At 53.4% G+C, this 15,778-nt stretch overlaps 1 protein-coding gene across 1 annotated transcript; it reads right to left on the bottom strand.

Annotated features, from left to right (window-relative positions):
* Positions 1-6,045: 6,045 nt before the first annotated feature.
* PLEKHO1 (pleckstrin homology domain containing O1) lies at positions 6,046-14,791 on the bottom strand. Its single transcript, XM_034654201.1, has 6 exons — positions 14,671-14,791; positions 14,013-14,159; positions 9,446-9,586; positions 8,629-8,733; positions 8,155-8,256; positions 6,046-6,836 (listed from the first exon to the last, which is right to left on the bottom strand). Exons 1-6 carry the CDS (start codon positions 14,698-14,700, stop codon positions 6,168-6,170), a joined length of 1,194 nt encoding a protein of 397 aa, XP_034510092.1. The 5' UTR covers positions 14,701-14,791; the 3' UTR covers positions 6,046-6,167.
* Positions 14,792-15,778: the final 987 nt, after the last annotated feature.

Raw genomic sequence — 15,778 nt, 5'->3', positions numbered from 1 at the left:
TGTGTGTGTGTATATATATATATATATATATATATATATATATATATAGTGCATTTTGTTTATCCATTCATCCTTTGATGGACCTGAGTTACTTCCATCTCTGGCCCATTGTGAATAATGCTGCTATAGATATGGGTGAACAGATATCTCTTCAAGATCTTGCTTTCAATTTTTGGGGGTATATACTAGGAGTGGCATTGCTGGATCATGTGATAATTCTGTTTTTATTATTGTTTTCCATAGCGGATGCACCATTTTACATTCTTACCAACAGTGCACAAGATTTTCAACTTCTCCAGTTTCTTCTGGCTGGAAACTGTCCTTGTCTCCTTATTATTTCTCCCTTAACTTTTTTTTTAAATGATTTTTTATTATATTATGTTAGTCACCATACAGTATCCCCGGATTCCGATGTAAAGTTCGATGCTCCATTAGTTGCATATAACACCCAGTGCACCATGCGATACGTGCCCTCCTTACCACCCATCACCAGGCTATCCCATTCCCCCACCCCCCTCCCCTCTGAAGTCCTCAGTTTGTTTCTCATAGTCCATAGTCTCTCATGCTTCATTCCCCCTTCTGATTACCCCCCTTAACTTTTGCTTGCAAACTGATTCCTTCTTTAGTTCCTTCCTCTTTCGATAACCTTACCATTTACAGCTAAGAAAAACATATTGGTATTGCTAGCATTCTGCTTGGAATCACAGCAATTTCCTCCCGGCTCATCCAGCCTGTACTGACAGTCTTCTCGCTGCCTGCCCTTTTCGCCTCTGTCTGCTCCCTGGGCCCAGTGTGTTTTAGGGTTTAATTATGGCTGTATCCCACTTCCATGTACCAATTTCTGTTTCAGTATCTACTGGTGAATTAATTGCAAATCACCCCCAAACTTAATGGCTTAAGACGACAACGATTTATTCATTTCTCACAATTCTGTGGGTTGACCGGACAGTTGGTCTTCGGGTCTTGCATGGTGAGCTGCGTTTAGCCAGTGTTTGTGTGGAGGCTGGATGCTGGGATGATTCTATGTGGTTTCAAGACCTCTTTCCCCATATGGTCTCACATCCTCAAGAATGCTCGTCCAAGCTTCTTACATGCAGTGAGGGAACTGCAAGACCTTTCAGGGTCTAAGCTCTGGAACTTACACAATGGCACGTTCTGTTGGTGAAAGCAAGTTACAAGGCAAACCCAGATTCAAATGGCCGTTGGAGAAATAGCAATGTCTCTCGAGCAGAGGAACAGTAAACTCACATTGCAAAAGAGCGTGGAGGGAGGCTGATTCAGCAAGGACCATTATTTAAGGCTTTTCCCCATTTACTTAACTTGAAGTCACCTGTTAGACGCCGAAGTAGAGGTGTCAAATGGGCCTGTGCCTGTAAGTTCTTTGATCTCAGAGGCAGGTTGGGGCCTGGAAGGTGAATTTGGGAGTCATCTACACACAGGCATGATGCTTCTGTGAATTGTCCTGCCCACCCGGTTCCTGGTTGCTGTGTACGTGTGGACTGTGGATGAAGCAGGGTGCGAGTGGAGTGCAGCCCACTCAGCCAGAGCTGGGGGGAGGCTGGGGGAAGTGACCTTCTGTTCCTGAGGGGGCTCCAAGTCCCCCTCCCCACTCGGGCAGAGAGCACTTTGCTAGCCTTCTCCTTCCCTTCCCACCTCAATAGAGCCACAAGTGCTAGGGATGATGTTAGGACAGCTGGCCTGCCCGCAGAGGAGGAGGACGGGGCAGCATTCTATTGCCTCGTGTTGCCACCTACAGAAAGGAGCCCAGGAAACCGAGGACCACATCACCCTACTCATCTTCTTTCTATTGTGTTGCAGTCCTGCTGGGTGGGAAAGCTGCACAAGCAACCAGATTCTACCACCACTGACTGTTCTTCTCAGCCTTCATCTAGAAGACAGTAATTGGGCATCACAATACTTTGTTAACCCAAACTCGATCACCTTTATTTTACACTCTTCTGTGTTTCTTGGGAAGAAGAGGCTCTTTGCTCTCCTTGTTTTAATATCTGGAAGAAGGAAAAGCAAGAGTGAGGCTGAATCTAGCATTTCTGAAAGAAGGAGGTGATTTCAGAGGTATTCCAAATCAGCAGGAAAGACCGGGGAGACCACCCCAACTTGTCCAACGCAGGGAGCAAAGAGGAAGGGGGATTAAGAGTTGGAGACTGGGGTGCAGATCAAGATTCGAGTGCTACCCACTCTTCTAGGAGTTGCTCCTCTCCACATTGTCCTTAAGAAAAAGAAAACTGCCTTATGTGTCTCGTTTCTATTGCTGCACCAACGTCTACCCTCCTGCTAACTCAGGAGGAGCTGGGAATCTGTATTCTTTCCAACCTTAACGCAGTTTTCCGCACATTTGTTAACTCTCCAAGAGCCTATTTTTAAACTGGTTCTGCTAATTTTTGCATTCTCCCCCTGCCTGCTTCCAAGGTCGGGGTTGGGTTGGGGCTGGGGTGAGGCATGTACAAGAGCTTCTGGCTCCATCTCTCATTTCCGGAGCTGAGCTGGGTTGTGTTAATTGACCTCAAGGGTCTCAGCTGTGCTAAGTTGGGTGTTTGTTAGATCTCGTTAGGCTTGTAATTAGTGCAGAAAATCTAGGTCAGAGGCAACTGGTTGGAGTGATGGTCTCAGGGGGTGTGAATAAAGGCGGGGAATAGCAAACAGGTTCCTGGTTCCATGGGTGGGGTGAGCCAGGGACAGGGACCGGTGAGACTGGTGTCATACACACAGACGGATAGACACTGGGTCACGTGCAGAAAGGCGCTCAAACTCTTAGGTGCGTGAATGTGCTGGTGCGTGCGCGTGCGTGTGTGCGTGTGTGTGCATGCGTGTGTGTGTGTGTGTGTGTGTGTGTGGCGTTTGCTCCCACATTTACTCGGGTTTCTTTCCAACCTCTCCTTATATGGTGTGGCTCCGGAGCGGGCTGGGGATTGGCTGCTGTGGCGGGAGACTGGGAGCTTGGAAGAAAGGAGGAAGAGAAAGCACCAGCCGCCGGAGGGAGTGGGAAGGGGAGGGGGCCAGAGCCCAGCTTCGAGGGCTGAGGAGCGGGGCCCGGTCCGCTGGCCTGTGAGGTGTAGAACAGGGAGAGATTTTGGGGGGGCTTTTCTGGGGCGAGTAAGGTAGACCACAGCGCTGACAGAGGGGCTGGGAGCGAGGCTCAGCGCTCCGGGCTCAGCAGGCAGGCTTTCGGAAGGCAGGAGCAGGAGTTAGAGCAACTGGGGGGGTGGGTTCTCCCCTTTTCTTCTCACGCTGAACAGCCTACAGCTCTGCGAAATAGCATGCACAGGAACCCCTCAGCTCTTCGGGTCAACACCGCAGACATTTTCCTCCTGTTCCCCAACCCTACTTCACAAGTGAGAACAGGCCAAGTGGAGGAAAAGGCCCCGAAAGAGACAACGGCGGTTAGTTCACCTGTCTGCACGCCTCACCCCCTTCCAGCTCTGTGTCCTGGATTGCCTCATCTCCCCCACCTAGGGCCTGCCGAAGATTCTCCCTTTTCCAGTTCCTTTGTGTAAGAAAGGAATATGGCACAACCGATGGGAGAGGGACGGGGAGGAAGGAAAAACACACTCCCTGAAGCAGGCCGGCTGGCGGCCGTGTAGTAAGCCAGTCGCTCCATCTCCCCGTTTATCCCCGAACCCAGCAACTGGAGGCAGTGGAGGCTACAGGGCTGGTGAAGACCTCGGGCTGATGGAATGCGGGGAGAGAGGTCTGGGCGAGGGGAAGCCGGGCTCCCCGAGCTACGGCCTCCCGTCTGCCCACCTTCAGGGACCCCGTGGGCTCATCCCCAGCGCCGGAGACGGGACATCTGGCGCTGCCCCTCTGCCTACCGTCCCTGGCGCTGCGTCTCCTTGAAGAAAGGGCGTGGGCACCGTGTGGTGTGGGGCCTCGTCCGCTCCCGTCCTAGAGCGAAGTGGCAGTGACCCCCCGGGCCCTCGGTCTCCTAGCCCTCGCTGTCCCCGGCCCACCGTGTCATTTCCCTGAGCACAGCAGGCACGGCGGGTGGGTGGCTGTGTGGCCCTTTGCCGAGTGGTGGCAGTTAGTTACGGGCCGGCCGGGAGGCAGGCATTTCCCTATGTCCTCTTTGCCTGCCCAGCAAGAACTCTTCATGTCGCAGATGAGAAAACTGACAGAAAGCTGGTGCCTTGCCCAGGGCCTCATAATGAAAAAGTCAGAATCTGAACTCAGATCTGTCTGGTTCCAAAGCTGGGCTCATTTCACTCCCCTGTGGCCTGGTTCTGGTGCCTGGGCCTCAGTCCCCCTGGGGGGGCCCCAACTTTCTTTTCTGCTTCCCTCACCTGTCATTCTGCTCCCAGGGCCTCCCTGTGTCCTCTAGCTCTGCTGGCAGCCACAGGGAGTTGGCACGTTGGGATAGACATGTCCTTCTCGCTCTTGTCTTTTTCTTATGTGGGAGCAACCAGGAAGAAAAAGAAGAGGGAAAGTGCTGGCAAAATAAAATTAGTACGAAGATGGGGACTTCTACAAGGAAATATTTTAACCTTGATTTTCATGATTTGACAACGGGTGGGTCTAGTGAACATGCTGAATTTAGGAGAGGGAGGCCTAGGTGGAGGATGGCAAGCCTGCAGACCCAGATTTCCTCACCTGCTACCTCAGGAGACCCTGGGGATGAGTTTAGGTGGCCCTCTGGTGTCGGTCCTCTCCCTCACTCAAGTAGGATACTTATTCCTCGGGGAAGAGACTTGTTTAGAGAACGACAGCTAGAGCTAGGGAAAATCTTCAGCATCTCATGGTGCAAGGACCTCTCCTCCACAGGGACTGTTTAACTTGGAGACATCCCCCATCGTGCTTACTTGGGATGTGGAAGCAACATCAGAACAGAAGAATGGGAATTGAAGGGTCTGCGCGTCACCCAGAGGATTTTCCTTTTCTCCCTCCTACCACATCTTCCTGAATGTCAACATCCAAGTGGCAGTCTGTCCCCACGTTCCCCGTCTCCCCTCTCACCCCCAAGAGAAGCGCTAGGTCTTGGCTCTTGGAGGCGAGATCCAGGAAGGAGGGTCAAGGGGCTAGCAAGGGGTGCATATACTTCCAAGTGGTTTCTAACCCCTTCAGTTGACTCATGTGGCTTTCTGTCTGCTTCCTGTCAAAAGCCACTCAGCTCTTGCCTTCACAACTCTTCTCTGGACCCTGTCACTATTGCTAACCTGATCTAAGGAACTTCAAAGAAGCAAACAAAACAGAATGAGCGTGTGAGAGCTACCGTTGACAAGAATGCAAGCGAGCCTGGCCAGGAGGGTGGTGGCGTGAGCATGAAGAGGTTTTGCTGAAGTCGGGGCGGTATGAGTGTTGGGAGAGAGGTCTGAGGAAGGAGAGGGAGAGGCTACAGGAAACCTCGCTTGGCCAAAAGAGGAACCTGGGCACACGTTTGGTTTTCCCCTCAATCCTGCCCAGCTTGCATTGCAAATCAGTTTCGTTCTTAGTGCGGTTCTTCTGTGGGGTCAGCCGCCCCTAGTTCCCCTGCACTGGGCCCCCTCACCGAAGGACCCCACCGTTCCAACTGTCCAGGACTGGATCTCTGAGTCGGTGTTGGGGAAGGTGTGGGAAACGAAGGGAAGAAACACGGCAAACAAGATATCCAGGCAGCTCAGTCTCGTTAGAGGACGTGAGCAAGAAGCTGGTGTGTCTGGTGGGAACCCACAAATCCTACTCAGGGCCGGGACAGATGTCGCTTCTGCGAGCACAGACAGTTGGCTTCCATATCCCCAGGGCTAGAGCCGGACAGCTGAAATTTCACCCTCAGATTGAAAACCCGGAACGGGACGTAAGAGAAAAGCCTCCCCCCAAACTCAGCTCATCCACGTCCTCGGGAGCAGCAGTACGCCCCCTGCCGCGTCAGAGGGGTGGTGCGTGTAAGTGGCCAGACTACGCCTTTATCCCGTCCCCCCCCCAATCTGGGTGAAAGCTTCTTAACACTGCTGTCGGGGTCACCTCTTCAAATCTGAGGCAACTGCTGTCAGAGAGACAGACACGGATAAGGAAGGAGAGGAGGGTGGGGGAAGGTTGGCCAGCAGCAACAGCAACAAGTTTGTGCGTTTTTTTTTTTTTTCCTTTTTTTGACTGAGGTAAATAAAAAAGCTTTATCCTGCAACACTCGGAGATAAGAGTCCGTGTCCCCCACCCGCCAAGCTCCAGCCGCCCCCGCTCCTTCACATCAGGCTCTTCCGGTACTGACTGTGCGGAGCGGCTGGCCTGAGGTGGGAGTCGGGGGTCTGCAGGTCCATCTGTCTGTACAGGTCCCTCAGCTCCCTGACCTCCTGCAGCACCCTCTTCGCCTGGCTCCAGTTCGACGACGCCTCTCCCAGCAGTCGCTCCGTCTCCAGCAGCAGCTGCTCTGACTCAGAATCGGGAGGAGAGCGAGGGGGGTCCTTGGCCTTTCGCTTCCCGTCTCCCAGTCCCTGAACCTCCGCCAGCAGCTCCTGAGTCTTCTCCAGTTTCCTCGCCACCAGGTCCTGGATCCGGGACAGCTGCCCCGGGGGCGGTGCGACGAGGGCCGGGGCGGCATCCCGCTGAGACAGGATCTCCTCCAGGGAGGCGCAGCGGCCCTTCTCTGCGGGGGTCAACCTCTTAGGTGCCTGGGGGGTGTAGGTGGCCCCTCTGTCTGGCTTCTCCCAAGACCGGGGGAGGCCGCTGGCTCGGTCTGAGGAGGGCTGGGTGCGGTCCGAGTCGGCCCTCCGCCGGCTGCCGGCCAGCTGCGCCACAGACTTGTCCAGGTCCACCCGAAAGCTCTCGGCGCAAGAGGTCGGCTCCTCAGGGGAAGGGTCTTCCTCCTGGATCAGGTCCAGAGTCAGCATCCCATCCGAGGTAGAGGTGGAAGCCTAGAGAGGGAGAGGGCGGGAATGAACCGCCATCAGCAGGCCGCTCAGGAGTGACTGGCTGAACGACAGAGGCCAACTGGCCCTTTCGTCCTCAGCGCGCCTTCCCTGAGTGAGAAGCGCTCGGTCCTGACTGAGCCCTTGGACTGTCTTACTGTTTCTCACTCCCTTGATAGTGATCGGAACGTTTCTCTTATTTTTCTGTGATTTAAAGTGACTTCTCCTGGGGGCGCCTGGGTGGCACAGCGGTTAAGCGTCTGCCTTCGGCTCAGGGCGTGATCCCAGCGTTATGGGATTGAGCCCCACGTCAAGGCTCTTCCACTATGAGCCTGCTTCTTCCTTTCCCACTCCTCCTGCTTGTGTTCCCTCTCTCGCTGACTGTCTCTATCTCTGTCGAATAAATAAATAAAATCTTTTAAAAAAAATAAAAAAAAAATAAAGTGACTTCTCCTGTTTTCCACACTCTCCATTTTACTAAACTTCCTGAAGAGTGCCTTCGTTTCTCGCCTTGCGGACTCTAAGCATCAGACTGGGGTTGACACCAAACAGCACAGGCCCTGTCCTCCTCCATCTGTGTCCTCTGAGCCACACACCGCAACTGCCTCTGCCCGTCAGAGCTCAGAACCCCTCGCCTTAAAGTAAAACTCGTTCTATTTCCAGAATATTGTAATAATACAAAATAATTCAGGTAGTATCCAGCACCTCATGCATATTGACACATATGTTGTTTCAATCATTCCTTCCTCACAGCAGCCCTTCCAGGTAGGCATGATGACTGCCCCCCTTTCCTGCTGAAGACGCGCCGCTTCAGGGAATCACGGAGAGTAAACTGCAAAGCCAGGTTCCAACCTGGTTCTGTCCGATTCCAAACCCTGTATTCTTTCTACTATAGCCGACTCCCTAGAGACTGAGAGCTCGGACAGTGAGAGGAACCACACTTTGTGTGATACGGGGGTCACGGTGATCCTTCCTCCTGGAAGCGACCGCAGGGCCTGAAGCTGCTCGCCTCAGGCTGGCCGCCATTGCGCAGAAACTTCTACTCCATGGTACAGCACTCACCTCTTCTATTTTCACTTTCCTTGTGGGTAGATCTCATTTTCCACAAGGAATGATAAATTTATTGAGGGCAAGGACTTTTGAACTCATAGTAGGTGAGTTTCTGATTTGGAGGAATCGGGCAGGGGTACAGGGCGAAGGGACTTCCCTAGCCTTTGACCTTGGTACCACAAATGCCTCTTGTGGGCTAGATAGTCTTGTCTGAGACAGACCGACATGGAGTTGGCCCTTCAAACAAATTTTATTTTCTTACAATCTTACGTACCACGGCCATCAGGTGTCCCCGAGTTGGGGGGCGGCGGGAGTGCTGGATTTTTGCCCTGTCTCGAGTGGGGTGGGCGAGATAGCTGTCCTCCTCAACGGTGACCTGAAGAGATGCACTGTGAGTCTTGGGTGCTCTTCAGAGATTGTCCCAACCCAGCAGCCCCTGAGGCCTGAACATGCCTGGACTGAGAAATAAACCCACCCCATTAACTGCTTCTGAGAAAATCCAAGGGCAAGGCCTTTACTGCACGTGTGGGGTCTCCAAGGCTGGCCCCATACATCACAAAGCACGGAAAGAGGAGTTGGCAGAAAGACTCAGAAGGTGGGAGAATGGGGTTTTCAAAGGGAGCTAAAGAAGTGTAGCTCATGGAGGATAGCAAGTTAAGTGTGTCCACTCCATAATCTCCCTCTTTAAGTGAGTCATGGTTACTGCCTCGGCCCTGGTGTTCCTCCCCTCCAAATGAACCCCCCTGACCTCATCCAAGATGCGGTTCTTGGCTCGGGTGATAGCAGAGTTGAGGGCATTGATCCATGATTCCTTCTCTTCTGGACTCACTGCCAGGAAGATCAGGTTGGGAGCCTGTGAGGGGAAGACACTTGGTTCAGCCAGGGTTTTAGGGTTTGTGCCTCACCAGGACAGTGAAAAAATAAGGAATTATCATCTCATTCTCTTAGACCCAGCTCCTAGAAGGAGAGAGATTCTGCTTCTGGAGTCATCCATAACCTAAGGACACCAGCCTCTATTCCTAGAAGATGCCACAGCTCAGAGGTTGTTTTAGAAATGGGCAAAGAAGAGCTAGGAAGGGTAATGGATACTAATATGTCATTGGAGATAATTATAGGAGGTTTGATAAATCATAAAGGACAGGTACTAAAATAAAGATTTTTAAGTATTTGAGTCAACAGAATATGACAGGAACTTTCCTAAGTCTCCTCAGACAAGAAAAATTAGATTCAGAACTTCACCTATCAGGGTACAAGGAAAGTGATTTTCTTCCTAGAGATGTAAGATGTATGTGTGCGTGTGTGCCTGTGCGTGTGTGTGAGAGAGAGAGCGAGCGAGCGAGCGAGAGATGATCTCTGTGGTTGGACAGTTTAAAGGCTGGCTTGCCTGGAGGGAAGGAAATGGCCACAATATTCTCAGGTTAAATAACAAAAGCTGGCAGGAGAGCAAGTCCAGGGCTTCTGAGCCAGAGTGGAGAGAGAGAACCTGAAGGGCGAAGGTGTTCTCCTCTGCCCCCGACATGCAAGCCGCCACCGTTCCAAGGGCCGAGGAGGCAGGAGAGACATACCGTGTTGCCGGGCTGTTTGGAGTGGGCAAGAGTAAACTTGCTGTGATTTTTCTTGCTCCTGCTCTTGGATTTCCGGAGCTCTTCACACTTCTCATAGTCACTCAGGTCAAACACCTCTTGAATATTTTTCTCATCTTTTACCTAGGGGAGGGTTAGAGGTGAGGTGCTGAGGATAAAATGACTTGATGCCTTCCCCCAGGCTGTTATTTTAGACGGGTCTTGGGAAGCAGGAGAAGCCTAAGGAGAGGGGAGGGAGGACAGGCCAGAAGAGCTGTCTGACCCAAGGCCCACACAGGCCTGACAGCAGGCACAGCCCTGGGGCAGCCCTCAAGCCCTGACTCCTAGGTGGGTTTCCATGTAAACCCCTTATCCCCGCTCTCTTCAGCTGAGCTCCTGGTTCAGGGCCCCAGGATGTCTCTCTTCACTATGACCCCTGTCATGTCCTTCAAAAGACACAGCTTACGTGGCTAATAGGTTAATCCTATCATCCTGAAGAAAGCAAGACCTGGAGGGCTGCTGATCGTCCAGAGGGAGGAGGTAATAGCAGGGTTAACATCAGCAGACGACTGGGGGCAAAGGCTACCTCTGGTCTCCCCCATCTTATGAAACGTTTACATTGTTGCTCTAAAAAAATAGATTTTATTAATTTTTTAAGTAATCTCTACACCCAACATGGGGCTTGACGTCAGAACCCCAAGATGAAGAGCCACACGCTCCACGGACTGGGCCAGCTAGGCTTTCTCACCTGAGCCAACTCCCTCCTCAAATATATTCTAAAGGCGTCATGGAGCCCCTTCCTTTCAGGAGCTTCAGCACCACAGAAACAGCAGTCCCCTGTGCTCACTTTTTTCAGACAAGCTGAAAATACACCGCAGTTCCTACCCTCGTTCTGCCCTCCAAGGTCCTGAGACAACCCGGCCCAGCCCTGCAGGCTTCGGGAGCCCCTGAAGTCATCCACTTCTCTCTAAACAGAGATGCGCTTCCGCTGTCCCCAGAGGACGGAATTTCAGACTTGTATTCTGCTCCTTCTTCCCGGTTCCAGTTTGAGAGCCTCAGCACCTTCCTGCCGGGAAGTTCTACTTTGGGTCTAAACTGAGCCCTTCTTGCTCGTGGTGTCTCTCTTGCGCCCTGGTTCCACCCTTCGAAGCTTTAGCCTGGATTTGGCTCTTCACTCTCTTGCCAAATGTCTCATCAGAGACCACAATTCTCTCTACATCCTCTGACCCCAACCAGCCTTGGTGGAATGCCACCAAGCACGTTCCAGTAATATTTCTGCCTCGCCATTGTCTCTCCTCTCTGCTCAGGTGTTCCCCACAGGCCTGGGACTCTGAAGCTGTGGCTCATGGATTGTTCTGGCTTGCAAGAGGAGGGAGACTTAGTCACTGGCTCAGAGGAGCAGCCTGCGATGAGGAAGCCCTGTCGCCCTCTGCCGTTTTGAGCCTGGGCTCGGAAGACCCTGGGAATGAGCTGCTTGTGTTTTCCTGGGATGAGAGATGTCTCATCTTTCGTTCAAAACAGTCTTTTTTGTTACTTCTCCTCATAAAGGCAGGGTCTCCCACCACCACCTCCACCAAAGAAATCCTTCTGTTTGTTGTTATTCATCACGCTCCTCAGTCAAAGGAAAGGAAACAAACAGATAAAAGTAGTCTCCTATCTCCCTTGGAAGCAGCCACCCTCCCTGACTGGAATTCTCTCTCATGTGCTGAGCTGGGAACTGTGCGCATGCAGGTGACTTCATCTGTTCTCCTGATTCTCAGCAGCCTTGAGGTGGGGGACTGGTTCTGTCTTCCACTCCCCGGCTCAGCTCTGGTCTTGCATCTGCCTGTCCTTTGGACTTGCTGCTGGGGCCAGGGGACTGACACAGAGGAGGAGGGCTCATCACACAGCCTCGTTGGGGGCAATGGCTGCTCATACAACTGCCTGTTTGTGTGGGCATGGCGCGCCTCCTCGCCGGCTTTGGGCTCTAAGTGACCGGAGGCCCCGGGGGGATTGTGGATGGAAGTGGAGAAGACGTCGGCAAGGGGTATCTAAGAACAATTCCCAGAAACGTGGGGCAGGGAGGGAGGATGATGCATCAGTCCTCCTGCCCTTCTCCTCAGACTTGAGACTATCAGCAGCTGCCAGAGCGCTTAGAGAGGAAAGTGCTGGGTGTGTGTATGGAGCCAGGGGAGGAGAGTCACTTGTTCTGTTTTCCTTACAGGAAGGGAAGGGAAGGGAGAAGGGAAGGGAAGGGAGGGGGGTATTCTGCCTTGGACACGGCTGACAAGGAGCTCCAGGAAGGAGACAGTGACAGAGGTTAGGCCTTGATAGGGCAGTGGTAGGAGAAGGGGCAAGACAAACGGCGGGACGAGTATATTCCAGTTCCCACGGAAGATGGACAACTCCGAGACCCTTGCCTTTCCTCCACCAAATGCCCAAAGGCTCATTTACTCATCTTCCAAAGCTAACCCTTTCCCCTAGGCCCACAGAAAGGGACTGTCCCTTGCCAAAAAAGATGCCCTGAACCCACTTTCCTCTACCAGGAGATCTCCCTAAGATCTAGCTTCTGTTCCTATGCAGCAACCCCATGATCTTAAGGTTCCCTTCGACTGAGGAAAATGATGAATAACAACAAACAGAAGGATTTCTTTGGTGGAGGTGGTGGTGGGAGACCCCGCCTTTATGAGGAGAAGTAACAAAAAAGACTTGAAAATTCGAGGGGAGAGGGTTAGGAATATTCTTATGTTAACACATAAATTACAAACATTATACTTTGCATTAAAAAAAAAAATCTTGACTCTATTAGCTCTGGAGCTTGTGGGAAGTGGACAGAATAGAGCCTAGAGTCTTCTGTCAGCTTCACCCTCAGTGCAGGCCCGCCATAGCCCGGAAACGGGCTCCCAAGAAGAGGAGTAACGGGAGGCTTGTTCCCACTTCTCCTGCACCCTTCTCAGCAGGGGGCAGCGGGCCCCATGACCGGTCAGACGCTCTTGACTCACAGGATAGCTCGGAGGCTGAGGTCATTCCATCCTTCCCTGTTTCTGTACTCCTTCCTCCACAAACAAGGAGCAAGCGCGCTCTTCTGTTCCAAGACTCTGTCCTTTGGACAGATAACAAACAAGAAAAGATGTCTTGTTCCTTCTACCCTTTCACTGTTCTCATGGTTCCCTTTTGACGTGTGGGAAGTTCTCCCTGATTGCTCACCAGAGTTTCCTGCCATTATGAAATTTGGGGAAGACAGGAGATACACTTTGACAACACTTGTTTATTACTATTATTTTTTAAACTGGAAAGCCAGCAAATTGTGGAAAAACCTTCTATAGGATCCGGGATTGGGTGGAGGTGGCCCTTAAAAATAAATCCTGCTTTCAAAGTCTTATCTCACCACCCTCCATCACCAAGTTCCCAGCTTAGCGTGAACAGTCAGGTCGAAACACCCAGAAGAGGGATGGCTTGGGCCTGGGCACAGCTTAGCTCTTCCCTACTTGCCTAGGTACACGATCTGTTCAGATGAATACTTTCTCTAGGACTGCGCATGTGTCTGTTTCAATACCATAAAAGGATTTATTTACCTAAATATAGTCTACTGCCGAAAGCAGAAGAGGTTAGAACTCAGGGTGGACTTCCCAGTTAGGCCTGGGGGAGGGAACACAGGATTGGGGGAGGAAGGGCCACCCAACCAGGGGAGTACAGGACAGTCTCCTAGCCTAAGGCGGATGCAGTCTCAGAAGTAGGGACTGGAATGACTTCCAACCCATGGAGGGCAATGTCAGTTTCTCAGGCTTTAACTTATCTCAAGAAACAGAGATAAAAGGGAGAAGAATGAGGATTCAATGATCTGGGCTCAGGTTCTGAATGTGGACTGTGGTTTTCATTTTAACTACCCAGGGACAGACAGGGGTTTGTGACTCCATTTGTCTCTTTTCTGATACAAATGGGGGAAGTTATGAAGAGGGTGGAGAATGAGTTTCTTACTGCTTTTTTTTTTTTTTTAATGGAGTGCGAAGCATACTGGTTAGGAACGTTGGCTTCAACAGAAATAACTGCCACTCATGGATACTCTGCCTGAGGTCATATGAGACTGACCGAGGGTTGTGTACATGGTTTCTGTGATTGGGGCAGCTGCCCTTGTGATATGACCTGCATGTGCCCCTCGCTAGAGACAGGAAAGAGGAGGTTAGCGGGCTTGGGGCAGGGGGACGGGAAGGGATGAAGAAGCTGAACAGAGTTTTTCAGCAGCTGTAGCAAAGAAAAACAAAGTCCTACCTTCAGCTAGCTGCCAGGATAGGGAAGGGGGCAGCAGGGGACACTTAGAACTTTTGGAACACCTTGGGAGGGGGGTTATGGTCGTTGCCAGAAAGGTGTTTATCATGAAGTAAGATGCACGCTCAACTTCGAATTCTAACTCGGGTCTTCTGGAGAAAGGGTGACCCTTCTCTGCAGATCCGATGGGGTAGAGACCAACCGAAGTGCTGAACTTGCTTTGGAACGAAATGGGGGATGAGGGAAGGGGGGCGGTGAGTCCCCCGTGGGGGGTCAAAACGGGGAGTATGAGGACGCAGGGACAGAGGAGGCAAAGGGCACCTACCTCCTTCTCAGAGACGTACAGCTGGTCCCCCTTCAGCACCACATAACGGTTTTTCCAAATCTCCCTGAAAATCCCTTTCCCGCAGAATTTCCGGACCCAGCCGACCTTCTCGGGCGGCGCGGACGGGTGACTGCCATCCTGAAGCCCCTGCCCCAGGGCAAGAGCAGAACCTTCCGGTTAGGGGGCTGCCGCTTTCCCCGCCGCTCCTTCCGGCCCTCACGACCCCCCTCGGCTCCCCTCTCCGCCTTTCCCGTGACCGCCCCCCCGGAGGCCGGACTCAGGGCGCCCAGCTTTCGCGCCCCACTTCTCGGAAGGCTTTCGCTGCGGGCAACTCTGTCCCCCGCCGCTGCCCTCCCGCTTCCCCCACATGCACAACTCCAAGCGCGGGAGGCAAGGGCCGGGCGGCCTGGGCGCAGGGGGTCTCCGGCTGGCCGCCAGGGCCCCCCGTCCCCTCCCGCAGCCTCGGTCCCCGCCGCGCCGGGCTTCGCGGCGCTTTATTTTATTTCTCATTGTCTCGGGGCCGCTGCAGCGCGCACGCAGGCGGCGGCCGGCCGCCCGGGGAGGGGGCGCCGGGGGCGCGCGGAAAGTGAGCCAAGTCCGAGCCCCCGACCCAGGTCCGCGCACAAGAGCCCCCGGCGGCGGGCGCGGGCGCACTCACCCTCTTGGTGGAATTGTTCTTCTTCATCATTCCGGGTGGGCGCGGGCGCGGGGGAAGGGGCCGGCTGGCGGAGCTGCCCCCGGCGCCGCCGCTCCTCCCTCCCTCTCCCGGACTCTCCCCTTCNCCGCGCGCCCCCGCCGCCAGCTCCCCGGCCCGGCGCGCTGTGGGCGGCCCGGCCCGCGCCCCGCGGTTCCATCCGCCGGCCCGCTGACGTTGCGAGTTCAGAATAAAGGGCGAATCGCGGAGCCGGAGATGGTGCGCTCCCCCACCCCCCTCCTTTGTTTCTGACTCGCTGAGGGTGAAGAAGACAGACCCAAACGCAGCGGGAGAGCGGCTCCCAGGGGGGCGCGGGACCCACGCTCGCACCTGCGGCCGGAGCCAGGGGCGGAGCCCGACACACCGACCGGCCGGACCTGCATAGACAGACCGCGGAGGCGGCTGCAGCGGATAATGGAGAGAGATTTAGGAAGACCGAGATAGCCTAGATCGAGATCGTCTCCCTCCCAAACGCAAAACAAAAACAAGAGCGGGAGGTGGGAGGGCGCCCGCCTTACGGGAACCGGCCTCTGGAATTCACACCGCCTAGGTGGTAGAGATAGTGGCCTGGGGTAGGTCAGGTGTTGGGGAAAAGTTTTATGCTCCCGGTGGAGGGGGTACGGACGTGTAGGGGCGCGCGGGGGGAGTGGAGTTAATACTAATACACGTTGCTATCGGTTTACAAAGCCTCAGGCCTTCTTTGAGCCTCCTAAGCATGAAGTGGATATACGTATGATCATTGCACATAAAGAGAGACTCAGGATGGCCGAGGGATATGCAGACACACGGTAAGTACTGGCAGGAGTAGATTTCTGTCTCGAAAGCCATTGTCCAGAGCACCGTGTGGCTTTAAATATAAGCTCCAGGTGAAGCTTAAACTTCCAGTTACCTGGGTGTCTCTTCCTGCTGCACTGACCTGGAAACATTGCATCCGAGTCCTGTGGAGGGAAGGGCCAGAGGATGCCCTGACTGGGGGAACCTCTGCTGATGCTTACACCAGATGTGCCTCAGAGCTTACACGCCAACATCTTAGTAACTTCATTTTTTTACAATCCATATTTAAGGGGAGGAG

Source organism: Ailuropoda melanoleuca, chromosome 2 (genome assembly GCF_002007445.2).
Source record: "Ailuropoda melanoleuca isolate Jingjing chromosome 2, ASM200744v2, whole genome shotgun sequence".
Classification (NCBI taxonomy): domain Eukaryota; kingdom Metazoa; phylum Chordata; class Mammalia; order Carnivora; family Ursidae; genus Ailuropoda; species Ailuropoda melanoleuca.
Note: the sequence above shows the minus strand (reverse complement) of the source record. Positions and strands in the feature narration are given on the sequence as shown.

Excerpts from the sequence above, each read along its gene's own strand:
- PLEKHO1 (XM_034654201.1), bottom strand. The coding sequence starts at position 14,700 with ATGATGAAGAAGAACAATTCCACCAAGAGG. Across the intron at positions 8,734-9,445 it reads CCAAACAGCCCGGCAACACG|GCTCCCAACCTGATCTTCCT; the intron begins GTATGTCTCTCC and ends TTCCCCTCACAG. Across the intron at positions 6,837-8,154 it reads GGGGACACCTGATGGCCGTG|GCTTCCACCTCTACCTCGGA; the intron begins GTACGTAAGATT and ends CTCCCTCTCTAG.